Source organism: Paroedura picta, chromosome 8, assembly GCF_049243985.1.
Source record: "Paroedura picta isolate Pp20150507F chromosome 8, Ppicta_v3.0, whole genome shotgun sequence".
Taxonomy (NCBI): Eukaryota; Metazoa; Chordata; class Lepidosauria; order Squamata; family Gekkonidae; genus Paroedura; species Paroedura picta.
The window spans coordinates 68,884,657-68,903,947 of record NC_135376.1 but is presented as its reverse complement, the minus strand read 5'-3'; the positions used below and the strand labels follow the sequence as shown (position 1 = coordinate 68,903,947).

The following is a 19,291-nucleotide window of genomic DNA, read 5'->3' as shown; positions in this document are numbered from 1 at the left end:
TCTTCAGAAACAGCTGTCTCCATCACAGGAACATGATTGGCTTGCAATGCACTGTGATTGGCCCCAGCTGTTTTGGCAGACATTTTGTGTTGGCGCCTGCTTCCAAGTCTCATTTCCAAACATGCCCAAGGCCTCAAGAAGATTCTGAACCTCTGGTCCAGTAGCTTGGGACAGGGCAGCTAATTAAATCCCGTAATCTTTGTCCTAGACCAAGGAGACTGTGTTCTGTGGTAATGCTGACTTCTAATATTTTACTGCTTTCCTCCAAGGGGAAAATGCTACGAGTCACTATAGATCCTCATTGGGGAGAAAAGTGAGGTATAGGAATGAAGCAAAGAAGTAAATAAATCAAGGCTCACAGCTTGAATAAATCTTTGTTGGTCTTAAAGGTGCCACTGGACTCTGATTTTGTTTTGTTGTGCTGCTACAGACCAACATGGCTACCCACTTGAGTCTAAGTTAATAAATGTGACATTCCCTTCATCTTGCCACTTGTTCTGGCAGTCCCATATTGACAAATGCTGTGAAGATGAGAATGAACCTCATTCAGAGAGAAAGAAGAGCTGATTATTTGTACCCTGCTTTTCACTACCCAAAGGAGTCCAAAGCGGCATACAAACACCTTTGGGAGGAACTCAGAATTTGAGCTCTACAATAAAATAATGTAAAACTTGTTAATTATTTATTATAGTGCGCAATTAAAAACAATAAAAACTTCATAAAAACTATACAGAACTAACAGCACATAAGACCAAACGCGTTTTGACCCTACTTCCTCAGAACTGTGACAATACACTCTATATAAATAATATTTATATTAAACTCTTTATAAAGTATAGCTGAGTGGTTGAATGGGATCTGTAAATTATGGCTCCAACCAATATATGTAAATTTTATCCTTTTTGGAGACCACCTCCTATGATACATGCCTAGGGTCACCACTCTTTGCTATTATATATTTCTGTGTTGAGAATGTATCTCATGTGCATCAGAAAAATAGATTAGAGCCTGCCATACTTAATCACTAGATCACCATGGTGTACTGGACAACAGAAGATGTTATCAAATGCTATTAGACAAGTCAGCCTAAAGAAGCAGCTTGAGATCCAAAGACTGCAATCCTAAGAACTCTAAGCCCCACTGAATAAAATGGACCTTACTTCCAATTACAGTTCATTAGGACTGCTCAGACTTTACCTGTGTACTGCAAGTTTTTAATAGTTCCCAAATATAGGATATTATTTTCTAAGGCAAGTGTTTGTGATTGCAAACCCAAGAATTTAGACACCATCTGACATTTCTGTAGTGATTGCAATGAATATAATACTGCCTGTGACAAATGGATCACAACTTATATCCAAAAATGGAGACCTGCTGTAAAACAAGAGACTGTAGCCAAGTTATTAGTCAACACTGATCCAAATGTGACTCTTGCAGTCGCAAAATTTTTCACTGTGGCATTTAGTGCCATTACCTTTTAATGACCTTTTAAAACTTATTAGAATTCACCGCTTTTTTCCTTCAACATTGTTTGTATATTGTTATTTATTCTATTTTATATTATGCTGATGACTTGTTGGTGCATGAGCATCGATAAAATAAGGAACAGGTTGCTCAGAAAAAAGAAACACAACGTTGAATCTGGCTTCCAGGCACTGAGATAATCCACGGGAGTGATGGGTAAGGCCCAAACGCTACGGCTGTTTTCATGTGCTGTGAATCATTAATGCTCTCTGTTTGCTGTGTCAAAATATCATTCTGTTAGGATTTATTGTCTACAGTAAGGTCCTCCTGACATTTTCTCATTTAATCAGTTAACAGTTAAAAATCTCTGAGGAGAAGGGCAACTTGTTTCTTGTTATTGAGGTGGCCTTAGGAAAACAAATGCAACATAATAAAAACAAGTGTCTTGGGTGAGAGTAAAATATGATTCTAGAAGTTGCTTGTGCATTCAGTGGAAACCTAATCAGAATTATACCCTCCTAAGCACAATGGGCTATGAAAGGCATATGGAGCGGATGGCCAAGCTATGGCTCTCCAGAAGTTCATGGACTTCCATTCCAATGAGCCCCTGCCAGCATGGCCAATTGGGAACTGTAATCTATGAACATCTGTAGAGCCACAGTTTGGCCACCTCTGGCATATGGCGTAACTTTGCTCAGATTGCACTGATAGAGACCAACACTGGTGCATTGCTGAACTTTGTTTTTTCATTCATTATTTTACCCATTATCTCGTTTTTTTTACTGCGTTACAGAAAAAAATGTCACATTTCACCACAACTGAGGCACAAACCAGACTCCAGAATACTAACTGGATCTCATACAAAGCATCATGCAAAAATATGCAGAGGAGTAGGTGTTGACACCTGACTTTTCTCTACCCTAAGGACCCTCAAAGTTGCTTACAATCTCCTCCCATTCCTCTCTCTGCAACAAGCAGCTTAGGAGGTAGGTGGGACAGAGAGGGCTCTGAAAGAACCATGAGTGGCCTGAGGTCACCCAGCAGGCTTCACGTGGAGGAGAAGTGGGGAATTAAGCCTTGTTATCCAGATCAGTGTTCTCCACTATATCATGCTAGCCATAATATGAAAAAATGCAGTTTAAGGATTTGCAGGGCCTTAGCAGAGCACAACTGGCACTGTTATATGTGCTGTTACAGTGGGGCAGGGATAGTTGGAAGTTTGGAAGCAACTGACAGACACTTTTTTTCGTTCTTGCAGCCCTCAAGCCTCATCAGTATGAAGACCCCCTAACAACCACAGTGTGAAATCCCCTAATCATATAGCCCAGCAGTGCCAATGGAACCATGGGGTCCATAGCATGTGCTACTGGGATAAAGCACCTCTGGCCCAAGTTGTAAGTTATTAACTGAGTGATTTCATAACCCTTTTCAGAATTCAAAAGAAATTTACAATACAGTCCTAAGAATGGTTATACCCTTCTAAGCCCATTAACATGACTGAATTTGGAAAAGTATAACTTTTGCTTTGCTTTCCACTGTAAGAATCCAACTGATTTAATTGAACGCTGCCCTCAAATATGAGCTCAAGCCAAACTGAGCACACTTTCGCACATTAGGCTGAACTGAGACTAAACCCCATGTTCAGCAAGCTCTATTGTGACTGCTGATATATTTGCTTAATAAGCCAGGTTTTCCTCTAAGCTCAGTACAGATAATAGCCAAGTGGGTTAATACTTCATCCTACAGGGAAAACGTTTCTGAGTAGGAAACAATGGGACCGATCTTGTGATTCTCTCTGGAGTCTTCCTGTAGCAAAAGGTGCCTGCTTTTGCACAAAGAATTTCTTCTGCTGGAAAAGATTTAAGTAGGTAGCTGTGTTGGTCTGAAGCAGCACAACAAAACAAAATCTGAGTCCAGTGGAACCTTTAAGACCAACAAAGATTTATTCAAGGTGCGAGCTTTTGAGTGCAAGCACTCTTCCTCAGACATAGGAAGAGTGCTTGCACTTGAAAGCTCACACCTTGAATAAATAAATCTTTGTTGGTCTTCAAGGTGCCACTGGACTCTGATTTAGTTTTGTTGTTCTACTGGGGAAATCCTCCTTGCAATAGAAGAAGATACCTTGTGCAATGAGAATAAGGTTGCCAACAAGCCAGGAGAAAATCACCCTATTAACAGGGGTTTAATGAGTGGAAATAGTCAGCTGAAGCTTTTCACAAGTATAGGAATAAATTACATCACCTGGTAAATTAATCCCATTTAGCAGCTGCTAAACAAACTGGGCATTTTTTCCCCTCCAGGGATGTTGGCAACCAAATGAAGAAAACAGGCGCTTCAGAAAGTAGGCTGGAGGGGATGACATTCCTGCTGAGCTCCATCCCCTTCTCAGCCCCAGATGTCCAGGAATTTCTTGACCCAGGGTTGGCAACCCTTCCCCAAAAGTCTCCATCTTTGGGAGGCTAGAAAAGCCTTCTCCTGCTCGCTCCTGGCCATGGGATTTCCATTGTTTGCTTCTCTCTCTCTCACTTTCCCCATCTGTCTTTCCCTCCAATGAGAACCCAAAGTGGTTTTCACAAATGACTTTTACAAAGAACTTTCCAGACTAAAATCTGGCCACTGCACAACAACCAAAAAGTGAAGTTCGTTTTGAATTTGCAGTAGACCTAACACCAGGAAAGAGGGCAACTCATAGGTGGGAGGGGGGTACTGGGGATGTGGTCTTTGAGCCAGGAGGATGGTAGCCTGAAAAAGTTTGGGAACCACTGTGCTTGATTTTGATTGCATGCATAAGACTAGTAGAGATGACATCAGGGCTGTAATGTTCAGTCAATCAGTTGGCTAAATGAACTGATCTGAAGCAGTCTGAGCAACTAAAAAGTCATCCCTAATTAAAAACAACACATTATTTACATTTAAAAAGCTCATAACTATTGCAGATGGTAAACATGCTCTTAAAATAGTCATTCCCTCCTGTGAGGGGGTAGGGGTCTCTCCTTTCCTAAGAATTGGCCTGCTATGACATTAATTTTTCTTTAGATATACTGTTTGTGCAGATTTACTGAATTGACTAATTAACTAAATGTGCAATCCTAAAAGCACTTTCTTGGGACTAAGGGCAGTTGAACAGATTGGAGTAGGATTCTGTGTGGATTTGTTCAGGATTTCTCTCTAAAACCCTCAAGGTTGATTGATGAATAATTCAACAATAAATGCAGTTTCCCCCTTCTAAGTCAATGGACTTTGAAAAATGTAGCTCTGTTTAGGATCATAGCATAAGATCAGACAGCCCCAATATATATTGGGCAAAAGTTTGCGTTCTGGTTCTGTTCTATGTACAGAAAACCATCAAATTATAATATTTGCAACAAAACAATTATTTTATGGAAAAAAAGAAATGAAAAAGGAGAGACTTACGGCTGGTCCATTATACTGAATCTGTTCATCTCATAATCTGATAAATTCTGAAAGAGGGAAAAACAGTGTTTCTGAAGAAAAATGCTAAATCAAGGGAGACGTTAATCAAAACGAATGCAAATTTGACTGAGCCCAAATTGAGACTAGCGGAAACATTGTGTCATTACAGTACAGACTAGTAAGTAACTGTGTTTTTGAATATGGCTTTTAGTTTATATATAGCACAGTTACTCATTAACTCTTTATTACTAGCTCACGGTAATTTTTGTGGAAAGCACAGCTTGTATAGTGGGATATCTGTTCTGGAATGCAGAGTGTGAAAAGCACTGGTTAATGAATTATTATACAGAGAGGCAAACAAGAAAAATAAAATTTAGAGTCTTTTCTGGGGCTTCCGTTAAATTGCTTGCTTATTCCCCTCCACCTTCCCCCTCCATGGGAGTTTTGTAATCTCTGACAATTTGGAAGTAAAGGACCGTGACAAGGATCATGGCTATGGAAAATATTCTTCTGTATAACTGTATACATTTTCCAAATAGACTTTGGATCCTTTTTTCATTGTTTCCCCTCCCCCCTTTTGTACTATTGTACATGTTTGTAAGTTATTGAGCAATGATGCTGCTCAGTCAGTGATTCAAGAAAACCCTTTGGTCCCTGTCGTTTAGAATGCTAGCCAGATCTGCTTTGGGCAAACCGGCACTCTGGATGCTCCTTCGAATGCTCCTCTCTGTCTGATCTGGCTTTGTTACTATTCTCTCTCTCTCTCATACACACACACACACACACACACACACACATTCAATATTCGATGATGCGGGGCTTTGCATTCACGGTGGTGGTCGAAAGTGCTGACAAGTTATTACTGACTTATGGAGGCCCCTTAAGGGGATTTTCAAGGCAAGAGACTCACAGAGGTGGTCGGCTACAGCCTGCCTCTCTGTGGCAATCCTGTACTCCCATCCGAAAACTAACCACAGCTGACACCCCCCCCCCCGGATAGCTTCTGAGCTTTGGCAAGCTATGCTTCCCAACCATAGTATGCACGATTGCACCACTTCTGGGGTTTCTTGAAGCCTGAAGAATGTTTCAGGGGTTTCTCAATGGTAAAAACGTTGAGAAAGGCTGCTCTAACAATTTCAGAGTGGGGTGGCCCAGCAGGGGGAGGTTGACCTTCAAAGAAGTCCCAAAGCATCCACTTTGGCCGGGTCCAGCTGGCAGCAGTGTGGGAGGGCAGGAGAGGAGTTTCATGGCCACAGAAGAGAGGTTGGCCCAGATGACGGCCTTGGGTGACCAGTATTTGAGGAGATTGACCAAGGTGGGCTCAGGGGACTCAGTGAGGTACTCCATCACCTCTGCCGAATCCTTTGCCATTGCATGCATGGCTACCCACCGCTGCTGCTGACCTCCCATCTCACCACCAACAACCAGTAGTGTGGCTTCTGACTGGTTAGGCTCTTGGTCTGTGGCTCCTGCTTTTCCTCCTTTGCAGCTTCTTCCACCCACTGTTCCTTCTGACCACATATGCTGGCATGACTTCTCTGCAGAGCTCACACTTCTCCTCCACGAGCTCTGTGTTATGGGGAGCAATGCTGCCTTTGGCATACAAGCTGCAGATCAAGGTCAGTTTGTTCTCCCGTCCTTTGGGGATGCAGCCTGGTGGAGATGTTCACCCACAACCTCTCTCCCAAGGCCCAGACCCTGAGCGTACAACCATCACCTCAGGTCCAGCCTGCAGTGTGGAGGTGTGCTGCTTCACCCTGCTATCTGGTGCTGTCAGGTTTCAGCAGGAGTTAATGGCTAGATAAAGCAGAGCTGGTTGAGAGGGAAGCCAAGTCTTTGGATCCAGCTTGCAGGATGCAGTGTCAAAGACAGCCAAGTCAAAACTGGGAGTCCAAAAGCAGGCTTGCAATGGCGGTCCAGGAGTCAAGGTCCAACCAGTCTGGTTCAAGGTCAGAGTTCCAGGAGGTGAGCCAAATTGGTGTCGGTAAGGCATCAACTACTGTGCACAGTTGCATTCAAGGCTGCCTGTTATCTAAGCAGCTCTTAAATAGTTCTTCATGCAGACAGTTCTCATCACGAAAAGATTCATCAATCTCAAGCAAGCAATGCCGAGCCAGTAACCAGGTGCAACACCTTTTAATCTGCAGTTCATTTCTTAAAAGTTTCCTGTGTTGTTCTGTAGGAACCTCTGGTCAGCTAACAGCCTGAGTCCCCACAGGTAGTCCCAGGTTGGGGGGCTGGGGCAGGCTATACAGACAAGGTGCTTCTGCAGACATTTCAACCCATGAATCTCCACATAGAGGATGGAGCAGGGTTGTTCTCTCTTGCCCCGGAGGGGCGGACCAGAACCAATGGGATGAAATTAATTCAGAAGAAATTCTGTCTAAACATCTGAAAGAAGTTCCTGATACTTAGAGCGGTTTCTCAGTGGAACAGGCTTCCTTGGGAGATGGTGGGTTCCCCATCTTTGGAGATTTATAAACAGAGGCTGGATAGCCATCTGATGGAAAGGCTGATTCTGTGAAGACTTAAGGGGGTGGCAGGTTACAGTGGATGAGCGATAGGGTTGTAAGTGTCCTGCATTGTGTGTGGGTTTGGACTAGATGACCTAGGAGGTCCGTTCCAACTCTATGATTCTATGATTCTAACCAACTTGTTCTTCCATTTCACCCTATTGGGCTTCTTCCAGAGCCGAATTCTCACCGCTCAGAACTTCTTCTCTGGAATCCCCACTGTCCTGCAGCTGACCCAAAATAGGAGGCTATGCCCTGTCCAGCCCTTGATTCAGGGAGATATGTCATGCCCCAGGCTGGGTGTCTGGGTGCAGAGCATGTTGGTGGTATCCTGGAAGGGCTTCAGGTTGCACGCCACTTGGGAGAGAATTAGTGAGTCCTTGGAGCTGATGCTGAACTCCTCTTCCCCGGGCAGGATGGTTCAGGCTCATCCCCCCTCCCCCTTGCACAGCAGACAGGCAGACTTGATTCTGACCGAGAAGCAGACAGCAAGGCACTCACAGGTCCCCACAAGAACTTCAGGTCAAGCCTGGCAGTGTCCCAGGTGTGCCTCACAGTGCTCCCCAGCCCCAGAGCATCCTTCAGCACCAGGTGCAGAGAGGTCATGCTCTTGAGACGCCCCACCTTCACCACTGCCAGCATGTTGGCGCCAACATCTGTGACCATGTAGCCATGGAGGAGGATGCTACTGCACTACCATTCCTTCAGGCTACTCTCAATCATGGATCTCCTGCATGTAGAACAGAACCACTTTGTTGCCAGGTGGCAGGACTGTCCCTTCCTGGGCCCTGAGACCAACGGCAGGGGCTCATGGTAATTGTAGTCCATGGACATCTGAAGTGCCATAGTTTGGCCACCCCTGCTCTAAAGCATATAAGAACCACCCCTGCTCTAGAGCATATAAGAACTGCCACCACCACTACCATCACCTCCTTCTCCTTCTCCTTCTCTCAGGAGACTTGCTCCAGCACAAGAGCCATGTGATGCCACTGGAATGCCCCAAACATCAGAGGATGCCATCCCTAACTGGAATGAATACTTAAGTTTCAACCCATTGCCAGTGGATTTTCTCCCTTAGTCAGAAAGTATGAAAAGCAATTGATGTTCATGAATGTCTCACAGGCCGGATGTCTTTCACTTCCTTATTTTCACCACTAGGGGGTTCTGTTTGATCTCTTCCTTTCTCTCTTGGTAGTCAGTAAAGTTTTTACTTAGAATAAAACGTTGTTATTCTTACAGGTGCCTCTGGACTCAAACTTTGTTCTCTTCGAGGTCTGTAAGAGTTGTCCCTAGATAGTGCTTTGACTGCATCTGCCTGCTGATCCAGTTTTGTGACTGTAAAACTCTAGACTGCCTGCTATTCGTCCTTTCTCCCCCACCCAATTTCCCTAGGTTTTAAAAATTTCTACTAATCTTATACACAATGCCATCTTTTTGTTCATGCAGGTAGAGATAGAATCACAGGCCACTATATGCATGGGAAATGCTCAGTTTACATTGGTCTCCGCATACTTTTTGATGGTTGTGTAATATAAACAGAGGCCATTGTTGCATGACATTAGTAACTTTTGCCTGCCTGAACAGAAACTATATTGGTCAGCTTTATTGCATCCTAAACAAAAGGAAAGGCAAACTTCAAAGCAGGCTGGATAGCAACATTTTATTGCAAAAAGCATTAAAGTTCAGAAACACTGTCCTAAGAAGAGCTTTAGAACCCTCTTTCCTTAGAAGGCACTTTCTGAAGCCCCTTTTTGGATTGATTTCCACAATACTTTCTACAATAAACATTCCCGCATGGTATCTACATTAGTCTGCTGTACTGAAAACAGGAAAGAGTTTTATGATGCCTTGTAAACAAACGTTTCCTTGTTGCAAACACTATATTATATCACTTTAGAGTAAATAACTTCCAACTGCGGGATCAGGAGACCATGAAGTGCACAATATACAAAGCTCAAACGTGCACAAATAAAAGAAACACCGTACCCTTCTAAGCCCATTGACTTCAATAAATTTGCATGCAACTCTGCACTGGTAAGACACAGTATTGGCCATCCCTGCTAATACAGTCTTCCTAGCTTTGCCATGTTGACTCAGCACCTGTTGTGGGAGAGAAATCCCCACTCTTTATTAAGTTGTAAATAAACTCTAGCCCAGCCATTTGGTTCTGGAATCTCCTTTGTTGGAATAATTATGACTATTTCTTTTGTATTTTTATCCTGCCCTCCTTCCAAGGAACCCAGGAGGATATGCATTATTTCTCCCATCTCCAAGTGTGAGTAGTGTATGGGATTGCAAACAGCTATGGGCTTATTGATTTATTGGCTTTGGTAGCTCAGCATATAAAGTGAACATTTGACTGGGAACTTCTGGAAGGGAGTTCTTCCTTTTCCTATATTTGGACAGCCTCTTATTTGAACTTTAATACAGTGACCTTTTGGAGCAATTATAAGTGAATAGGTTCAGCACAACCAGCTGGTGCTGTGGCTTCTTTTATATGTCCAAACAATTAAAGCAGTTTGCTTATCCAGGCACCCCAGAATATCAACTTGGATGGCCCTTTTGGCAAGAAAGAAAATAGGAAATCTGTTCTTTATATGCTGCTTATTCATTTAACCTAGTGGGACTCTGGGAATGGTGCAGATTGGATGATACTTCCCTGTCCAGCTTTTGGTTGTCCTCCTGAGGTTTGGCAGCATATGTATCAAAAGAACTTTGTGAGGTTAATTTGGCTGAAAGAATGACTGGCCCTGGATCATCAAAGGAGCCTCACAGCATTGTGGGGATTTGAACCTGGGTCAATGGTTCAAGTCACCAGCCGAGAGTCCTGGTAGACAGATTTTCTCCCCAGTCATTTCTAAACACCATAATGTCAGCTTTGCATCCATTTCTTTTCTACATTTGCCTATTTTACTTGTATAGCCTTGGAACATGCAAGATCTGTAGTGTGCATGATTCAACGGCATATATGAAGAATATCCTACAGGGTGCATCAGGGGAGATGAACTATTAGCATAGTTGGACTAAGAACTTCCAGGTATTTCTCAAGTCATCTTGTCCTGTGTCCTGATAGGCACAACTGGAGACTTCCTGCTCCTTTGAGCATGCCTCCTCCCTATTTGCCTTCAGATGAAGAAGAACCATCAGTTAGGCTGCTGGGATTCCCCCTCTCTCTTCTCGCTCTATCTTCACAAAGTTGTTTCAATTCTCAATAAAGCTATTGGTTCTTTAAGCAATCAGTGCTCTACACCTTAGAACTAGAAGAGCATTGTTGGTACAGGTTGCAAAAAAAGGAAGAAAGAAACATGAAAGGGAGAATCTAATGTGAAATTGCTGGGTCTGTTAAGGATTTGCCTCTTTATGTTAGCAAAGCAAAGCTAGGAAGATTGCGTTGTTGCCAACTGCTGTTTGTTGTGTACAGGGCCATTGTATTTACATGTGGTACAGAAACATCACAGGCTGTATCTCTCGCTTTTCCTAGCCTTTGGTGGTGCTTCCACTATCTCATCTGTCACCGGAGAGTAACATTTCATGCATGTAATGAAGCGGGCTGCAGTCCAAGCAGGTTTATGCTACCATAAAACTGTTCGGGTCTAAAGGCCCAAAGTACTCCCTGTTCTTTTTGATGGAGTAAAAATGTCCAGGGTTTGAACTCTCTAAATCAGAGCAAAGCAGCCTTTAAAAACTCAACTTCGCTGCAGTCTGGTCTTGCAAAACCTGAGGCGTTCAACAGAACGTGCTTCCCTGTCAGAGCACATAAAGCTGCCTTCTATTGCACATGTGCATGTGAAGTGATACTTTAAAAAATGAGTTCCCAGCAGCCACATGGAAGCTGTTGGGGACTTATTCCCCATGCTTCGCAGGGCCTAATGAGGAATCATGGCTCTGAAGTAGGGATGCCAGGCCCCAGGTGGGGCCCAGAGACCCCCTGGATTTACAGCTCATCTTGAGGTGACAGAGCTCAGTTCCTCTGGAGAAAATGGCGACTTTGTAGCACTGCAGTCCCTCCCTGGTCCAAATTCTGCCCACTCGCGGTTCCACGCCCAAAGTCTCCAGGTATTCCCCAGTCAAGAACTGGCAACACTACAGTGGAATGAGGGCCTCCAGTTTCCTTCTTGTACCACTGTCTACATATACACTGAGAGCCAATAGAGTGGTTAGAGAATGTGGGAGAAAGATCTGGGAGAGCCAGGTTTGAATCCTCCCCACCGTCATGGAGGCTTGCTGGGTGGCCTCAAACCAGTCACACAAATTCAGCCTAACCTACCTCCTAAAGTTGCTTTAGGGTATAAATGAAATAAACTTTGTAAATACTGAAAGTGTGCGAAGAGTTGGCTGTTATACCACACTTTTTACTACCTGAAGGCTTTCCAAAGTGGCTTACAATGGCCTACGCTTCTTCTCCCCACTACAGACACTCTGTGAGGTAGATGAGGGAGAAGAAGCTCTGACAGAACTGTCACTGGCTTAAGGTCATCCAGTTAGCTGCATGTAGAGGAGGAGCGTGGAATCAAACCTGGTCCTCCAGATCAGAGGCTGCTACACCACTCTGGCACAAAATCCCACCCAGACTAGTATTGTGTAGTTTGGCCCTCAGAGGCTCTTTTGGCCTGGTGATCGTCCTAGAAAGGGTATCATCAGAAAATAAAGTTTAAAATACTTTTAGGGCACATGCCAGAAAAGCATGAGCCAATGCAAGCTGCTAAGCTGTACACCTCAACTGAAAAGAGAGAGAAAGAGAGCATTTGTTCTGAGTGGCAGCTTCTAACACAGCCAGGAAGTGCCCAAGGTGAGATCATTTCCATCAGGGGTAGAACTATCCCCACCTGCTCGGTCCCTCCTTTCTCTTGCTGCTTTGTGGAAGGAAAGGAAGGGAGATTGTTTTCACCAAGGACAGAGTTGTTACCTTCCCTCCCTCTCTTCCTCCTTGCCTTTGGCATTCGTCTGCTGATGACGGGTAAATTTGTGATTAGGTAACTTGAATTTGTGGGATATGATAATTTTCTGGAGGTTTTCTTGGGACAGCATAAGTAGCTGTTAAACTGCAATTAGCAGGCTGCAATTTTTGGGGGGAACTGCCTTAGTTTAGTGGTATGTGTCTATCTTTGGCAGTGAGCCAGTGCTATAGTAGTTCAGAGTGCCAAACTCCAATCCGGAGAAGCTGGTTTGATTCTCCACTCCTTGACATGTAGTCAAGCAGGTGACCTTGGGCTAGTCACAGTTCTCTTAGAGTTGTTTCTGTAGCAGAGCAGTTTTCTTAGAACTCTCTCAGCCCTACCTATCTCACAGGGTGCCTACTGTGGGGAGAGGAATGGGAAAGTGTTTGTTAGTCACTTTGAGACTCTTCCAGTTAGTGAAAAGCAGGGTCTAAAAACCAGCCCTGCTAATATTCCTCTTCTTCCTTGATCAATTTAGGTTCCACCTAGCCTCTTCCCTGGGTGCCAGAACTTATTATGATACTAGTCTCTAGTCTACACAGGACTGGAGCAGATTGTGGACTCTGTTCCAGATTTTACAATTGACTCTAAAATTTTGGCTTATGGTCAAACTTTTCAGAATATTCCAGCCATGCAAGAAGAGAGGAGCATATATAACAAAACGTATCTTCTGGATGTTCTAAAATCTGAATGCTTCTCATTAAGTTTCTGATCTGCATTAGGAAAAATATAGCTTTTCAGTCCACTATAAACCATGTATTTTAATACTAATCCTGTAATTATACTGTAATATGCAACAAACCCAGTTTAACGTATTGAATCCCAAAATTGGAGTATGCCTCACAAAGTCTAGAAATCAGCACATTCTTATGGAACACTTTTTAAAATACCCAAAATATGAATAACTGGAACTAGGCATTCTGCATTGGTTTGTCATAGTGAATGCCTAGTTAAATACACATACATGAATAAGGAAGAATGTAGTTTTCTTACTGAGAAAGGTGAGCTGCCTGTGTGTGTAGAATTCCTGTGCTACTAAGAACTGCATAGCAAGCCGAAATCAAGCCGTTTCTTTCCCTATGACTATATCTGTGTGTCCAGAGTAAAACTTGACCAGCCAGATTTCATGCCTTGCTGTTTGGTAAAAGCACAGGAGTGGGTAAATAACAAACCAAACACTCTGGCTATCATAATGTGTGCAAGTAGCAGCTTGGTGTGGTGGCTAGGAGTGTGGACTTCTAATCCAGGGTTGATTCCCTGCTCCCCCACATGCAGCCAGCTGAGTGACCTTGGGCTCGCCACATCACTGATAAAGCTGTTCTGACTGAGCAGTGGTATCAGGGCTCTCTCAACCTCCCTTACCTCACAGGGTGTCTGTTGTGGGGAGAGGAAAGGGAAGGCGACCATAAGCCAGTGTTCTCTACCAGGAGGAGTCTCAAAGTGTCTTACGATTGCCTTCCCCTATAAGAACCAACTTATTCTTTTTAACCCATGGGGATGAGGCTAAATGGCAGAGCATCTGCTTTGCCTGCAGAAGATACTGCATCCAATCCCTGACATATCCAGAAGAAAGGATCAATATAGTACAGGGGTGGCCAAACTGTAGCTCTCCAGATGTCCATGGACTACAATTACCATGATCCCCTGATATAGTAGAAAGACTTCCATCTGAAAGCTTGGGCAGTTTCTGCCAGTCAGATCACAGGAGTCTGATCTATTGAAAGGCCATTTCAAATGTATGTTCAATTACTTGTGTGAGTTCCATGCTTTTTTGGAGACTAGGGGATAAGTGGACATTAATGGCTCTTTCTTACCTCTTTGACTGTCTCCCATGCTTGCCAACTCATGTGTTTGAAATGCTTGGGGGTTGTGGTGCGATTCCCATCTATGGCAGCCAATGCGACTATTAGCTGCTCCAGGGTGTGTGTGTGTGGATGTCTGTAAGCTGGTACTATGTGGACATGTTACCAGGCTGTATCTCATGCAGAAGAACTTGACTATGGCTATGTCGCTGCTGTTTCTGCGTCTGCTCATGAGGCTTACTTTGTATGTGCAAGTCTGGTGTGCAGTTGTGCTTAGATGTCTGTAATTGGTTGTACAGAGGATTGGCTTTGGTATAGGATATGCCTTTGTGTCATACTAACTGTGCTGTGAGCTACTCCTGGAGCTTTAGGGCTGAGAGAGTGGACAGTTTTTGGAGGGAAATAAGTAAGAACAATTCTGAGTCTTCATGGATGTAGTCTTAAATCCCACTGAACTCTTGAGACTGACTTCTGAGAAAATGTGCTTTGCATTCCCTTTGGAGGCCCCCTAAAAGCTCTCATGCAGGTGCTCTGGGTGACAAATCTCTTGCTATAAAATCTTGTTGACCCACATGGATGCGAGAACTATGCCCCAGGTGATGCCAGCAGGGCCAGCTGCATGCATTTGCATGACACAAGGCTTGTTAAACATTCAACAAATGAAGAAGCCAAAAAATAAAACAATCCAAGGAACTCTGTTCATTGAGTGGGACATTCCCAGTTTGCTTGTCCCCTACCTTTCAGGGATTACACACTCTTCACTGAAGAGTTCTTATATGCAAATTTCTCTACCCGAAGGAGGCTCAAGGCGGCTTACAGTTGCCTTCCCTTTCCTCTCCCTACAACAGATACCCTGTGAGGTGGGTGAGGCTGAGAGAGCCCTGATATCACTGCTCAGAACAGTTTTATTAGTGCCGTGGCGAGCCCAAGGTCACCCAGCTGGCTGCATGTGGGGGAGTGCAGAATTGAACCTGGCATGCCAGATTAGAAGTCCACACTCCTAACCACTACACCAAACTGGAGGTAAACATCTCTTTCTAACATGCTGGTTGACCCCACCCACCCAAGAGGCTCCCTTGTGGCTCCACAGCAGCCTTTTTCAACCTTTAGACTGTGGAGGAACCCCTGGAATATTATTCAGGCTTTGAGGAACTTTGGAAGTGGTGACTTCCTCCCCTTAGAGCAGTGGGTGTGCAAGTAAGATGTGGGAGCCAGCCAGCCAATCAACCGATCATTTACAGTTTTCATTGTGGAGAAAGGGACTAGGCCTGTAGAGCAACAGGGGAAGTGGGCTCCGGTGATGTCTGGTGATGTCAGCAGCCGTCCGACCTGCTGGGATAGGCCAAGTAACCCCTGGGGAGGTCTTGTGCATTCCATGGATTCCTAGAGCCCTGACTGGGAATACCTGCTCTGCACAGCCTAGCACCTTTCAATACTCACTTCTTACTCTCTCTTTGGGACACTGGTGCTGCCTTGTGTTACACCCAGTATAGTGAATACAGTTGCTGTAACGTGATAGGTTGCTTCTTGCCTAGGGACAGCTAGATGTCACACATACAGACCAAACAAGATTTCGCATATAGCACCTCTAAGGCCAGTCGTGATTAACTTCTTAAGAATCTGTTGCTACCTTTTACCTTAAAGCAGGGATGGCCAACTATGGCTCTCCAGATGTCCATGGACTATGATTACCATGAGCCCCTGCCAGGTGGTAATTGTAGTTCATGGACATCTGGCGAGCCGCAGTTTGGCCACTCCTGCTTACAGGAAGCAGACTGTGTATTTCCTGAAAATAAAAATTAAAAAAAACCCTGTCTGCCTTTTAACATCTGTTGAGCGCAGGAACTTCCTTAGGCAAAGCAGCTGAGTGAACTGACAGTAAGTGAGCATCCTGAAGGTAGACTCCATCCCTTGTAGTGAAGGTTTAGCTTCAGTTCAGTCTTTGTTCTTAGCTTTAAGCTTCCTTTGAAGTTGGCATATAGATACTACTAAAAAGATCCTAGTAATGTAGTGTCAACATAGAATCATAAAGTTGGAAGGGACCTCCTGGGAACAGCCAGTGTAGTATAGATGGGAACAGCCAGGGGCTTTTCGCACGCCTTCAAAATCGCACAATGGTTGCCAATTGAAAATGCTACTGATTTGCCATTATGCACAACGTCGTTGACAATCTGCCACACACCTGAAACCGATCCGCAAAAAGCGCTTCCTTGTAGCGCTTTCAGGGAAATCTCCAAAAGTGGATTCACCCTCTGGAAAGCGCTACACTCCTGCAACCAATCTGCAACACTAGCGGGAAAGTTCTGTGCGTTACCATTGTTGTGGTTTCTACAAAGTCCCTCCCCCTGGCTCTCTCCTCTGATCTTCCGGCGAAGCGATCGCCATTTTTTTTTCTCCGAGCGAGCAAAGTTCAACCCACCAGCGAGCCTCTGTTTAGAGGCTTCCCCAGCTTCAGTCCCTCCCCAGAGCTGTTTAGTCACTAAGCACAAACAACAGAGAAGCTGATGTATTTTCCCTTTATTTTTTACACTGTTTTCGGCCGAAAATCGGGCCCGTGAGGGGGGGGATTTTTTTTTTCACTCGGGGGGATCGTGGCAACGATGAAACGACAGCTCAAACACACCTGCCAGCTGGATGGGTCTCTCCGTTGCAACGAATCAACACATATTCGTTGCAATGGGTGTTTTTTTTTTTTTTTTTTAAACCTTTCTTAAAGGGAAAGGGGCTGTTTGGGAGCATGCTAACGGCTGCCCATTGGCTGCTTGACGGCCAGGGGCGGGACGAGCTCGGCAATAGCGCTTCCTTTCTAGCGATTTTTGCTGAGACCGGAAGCTTGTGGGAAACGATGGAAACGCAACGGGATTCCACTACAAAGTCAGGTATGCATAATGACGAATTCCACTATTTTAAATGGCGATTTTTCGTTCAGCAAACAATTTGCTACAAGGATCCCGGTGCGGAAAGCCCCCCAGTGTAGTATAGTGGCTAGAGAAATGGAAGAAGATCAGTTCCCAGTTCTGATCCTAACTTGCAGGATTGTTGTAAGGATAAAATGAAGGAAGAGTATGTAGGCGGGTTGGAGTGGATAGGAGGGATCAAAACGTACCAGTGAGAAAAATGAGTACTAAAATATTCCAACTAGTCCTGGAATCCTGATAGTGCTGGCTGAGACTAGGGCAGCTTTCGGTAGTCAGCTGCAGATGTTATTGATGAGTTCCGTCACTGATGAGTTCAGCCATCCAGGGCAATACATGTACATGTAGATCGTCCATGCCTTGAAAACAAGGCTTTTCAAAACTTGAGATAGAGACTCAGAGGGCAGCCAAAGGGACTGTATTGGAGCATTTCATGGGGCTAGGGGGGAAGAAAAGATGATGGGCATGTCTTGATAGTTCGGAGTTACTCAGTTTAGAGGAAGATTAGTTTTTATACCCTGATTTCCTCTTCCTTAAAGAGTCTTAAAGCAGCTTATAATCACTTTCCCTTCCTCTCCCCACAACAGGCAACTTGTGAGGCAGGTGGGTCTGAGAGAGCTCTGCAAGAATGGTGACTGGCCCAGAGTCACTCAGCAGGCTTCATGTGGAGGGATAGGGAGTCAAACTGGATTCTCCAGATTCGGGTCCACTCTTTACCCCTTTATGAAAAGATACATTTGAATGCAGGGGTAGTCAACCTGTGGTCCTCCAGATGTTCATGGACTACAATTCCCACGAGCCCCTGCCAGCAAATGCTGGCAGGGGCTCATGGGAATTGTAGTCCATGGACCTCTGGAGGACCACAGGTTGACTACCCCTGCGTGTAGATGATTCTTGTTATTGACATCTATGTACGGAACATACAACCAATCTGCTTAGTATGACCTGAGTGGTGAAGAAGAGCACCTGGCAGAGGTCTGTTCTCAGATTGAAGCAGGGAGAGAATTGGGAGGGGGAGGGGGGTTATTTAAATATAGAAAATTCTGACATCTTGTGGCCTAAACAGAAAGTGCATTTAAAGCAGGTCCCATTTAACTTTTGTTCCTCAAAGCGGCTTTGACTTGGTTGCTTCCTTTAAACATAATAACTGCATTAAGAGAAACGTTCCTTATCTGCAGTAACATATATCAGTGGGGCTGAATTACGATCCATGGACTTTAATATATGTCATCTGAATCAACAAGAATAGAAGCTATTGTGTGCAGGTGCTACCTAGAACGGGTCCTGCTGCAAAACAGTGGGCTGCACAGCTGGTTAGGAACAGAGGTTGCATCCTACTGATGGGTCAAGCGTCAGGAAGCTGTTTCTTGTCCATGCAAAAGTTAACTGGTTGTCTTGTCGCAGGTCCTACTTACAGAAAGGTCAGTGTTGTCACAATTTGCTCACGCTGTCATTGAAATGCTACTTTAAAATCCTGCGCTGTGTATATTCTAAGTTTTTTGGGAATGATCCGTTGCTTCTGGGGAGGAAGGCTGAGCATCAGGAAGGTTTTTATCTCCTTTGATGGGAAGAAAAATCGATCTTGCTTACTGGCCTTGGACTCTCTAAACATTTCATAGATTTTTCCACTGAGGAAATGTTGCTTCAGAATACCAGAACTATTTCTCTGCCAAGTTCCTGCGGGGTCTCTGCATTAGATAAAGGAGCCCTGCTGGCTATGGCAGATGCAAGTTTGCAACTTTCAAAGTTCTCCATTTGTGCAATTTGAAAAGTTGCCCGGTTGTATCAGACCTAACAGGAAGGGTTCCTTTATCGAATGCAGTCAGCCTGCAGGGGCCTGAGAGAGAAAGATTTCTGGTGTTCTGAAACCACATTTCCTTTCTCAAAAATAATCTTTAAAAAACGATGTATCCACGACTTCCTAAAAATAGCATTTCTTTCCTAGATGTAGCAACAGGGTGGTATCTGGGAGGAATGGAAACAGGCATGCCTGAGCAGGGTATCCTAAAGTGCGTGCATAACTTGGAAATGGCAGGCTGGGTTGTTTGCTGCTCTCTGTTGCAACTCACTGCTAAGTCCACTGCTCTTAGCTATTACATCATGCTGGCTCCCCATTCTGTCTACTGCTATACTATGTTGTGCAATAAATTACCATCAATGATTGTGTTTGGATCATTCACCCATAGGAAAGCATTGCATTAAGCTCCTAGTTTCAATTACCCAAGAAAGCATTGGTGAGTGCATAC

At 44.4% G+C, this 19,291-nt stretch overlaps 1 protein-coding gene across 8 annotated transcripts in view; it reads right to left on the bottom strand.

Annotated features, from left to right (window-relative positions):
- Positions 1-19,291, bottom strand: part of BLNK (B cell linker) — a 131,015-nt gene that overhangs the window by 69,929 nt on the left and 41,795 nt on the right. For 4 of the 8 annotated variants that reach the window (XM_077350217.1, XM_077350219.1, XM_077350215.1 and 1 more), the window contains one exon: positions 4,879-4,925. The exons of the other annotated variants lie outside the window; for them this stretch is intronic. In XM_077350217.1, the coding sequence (XP_077206332.1) occupies positions 4,879-4,925 (47 nt within the window). The remainder of the gene's footprint in view (positions 1-4,878; positions 4,926-19,291) is intronic. 8 annotated transcript variants of the gene reach the window in all.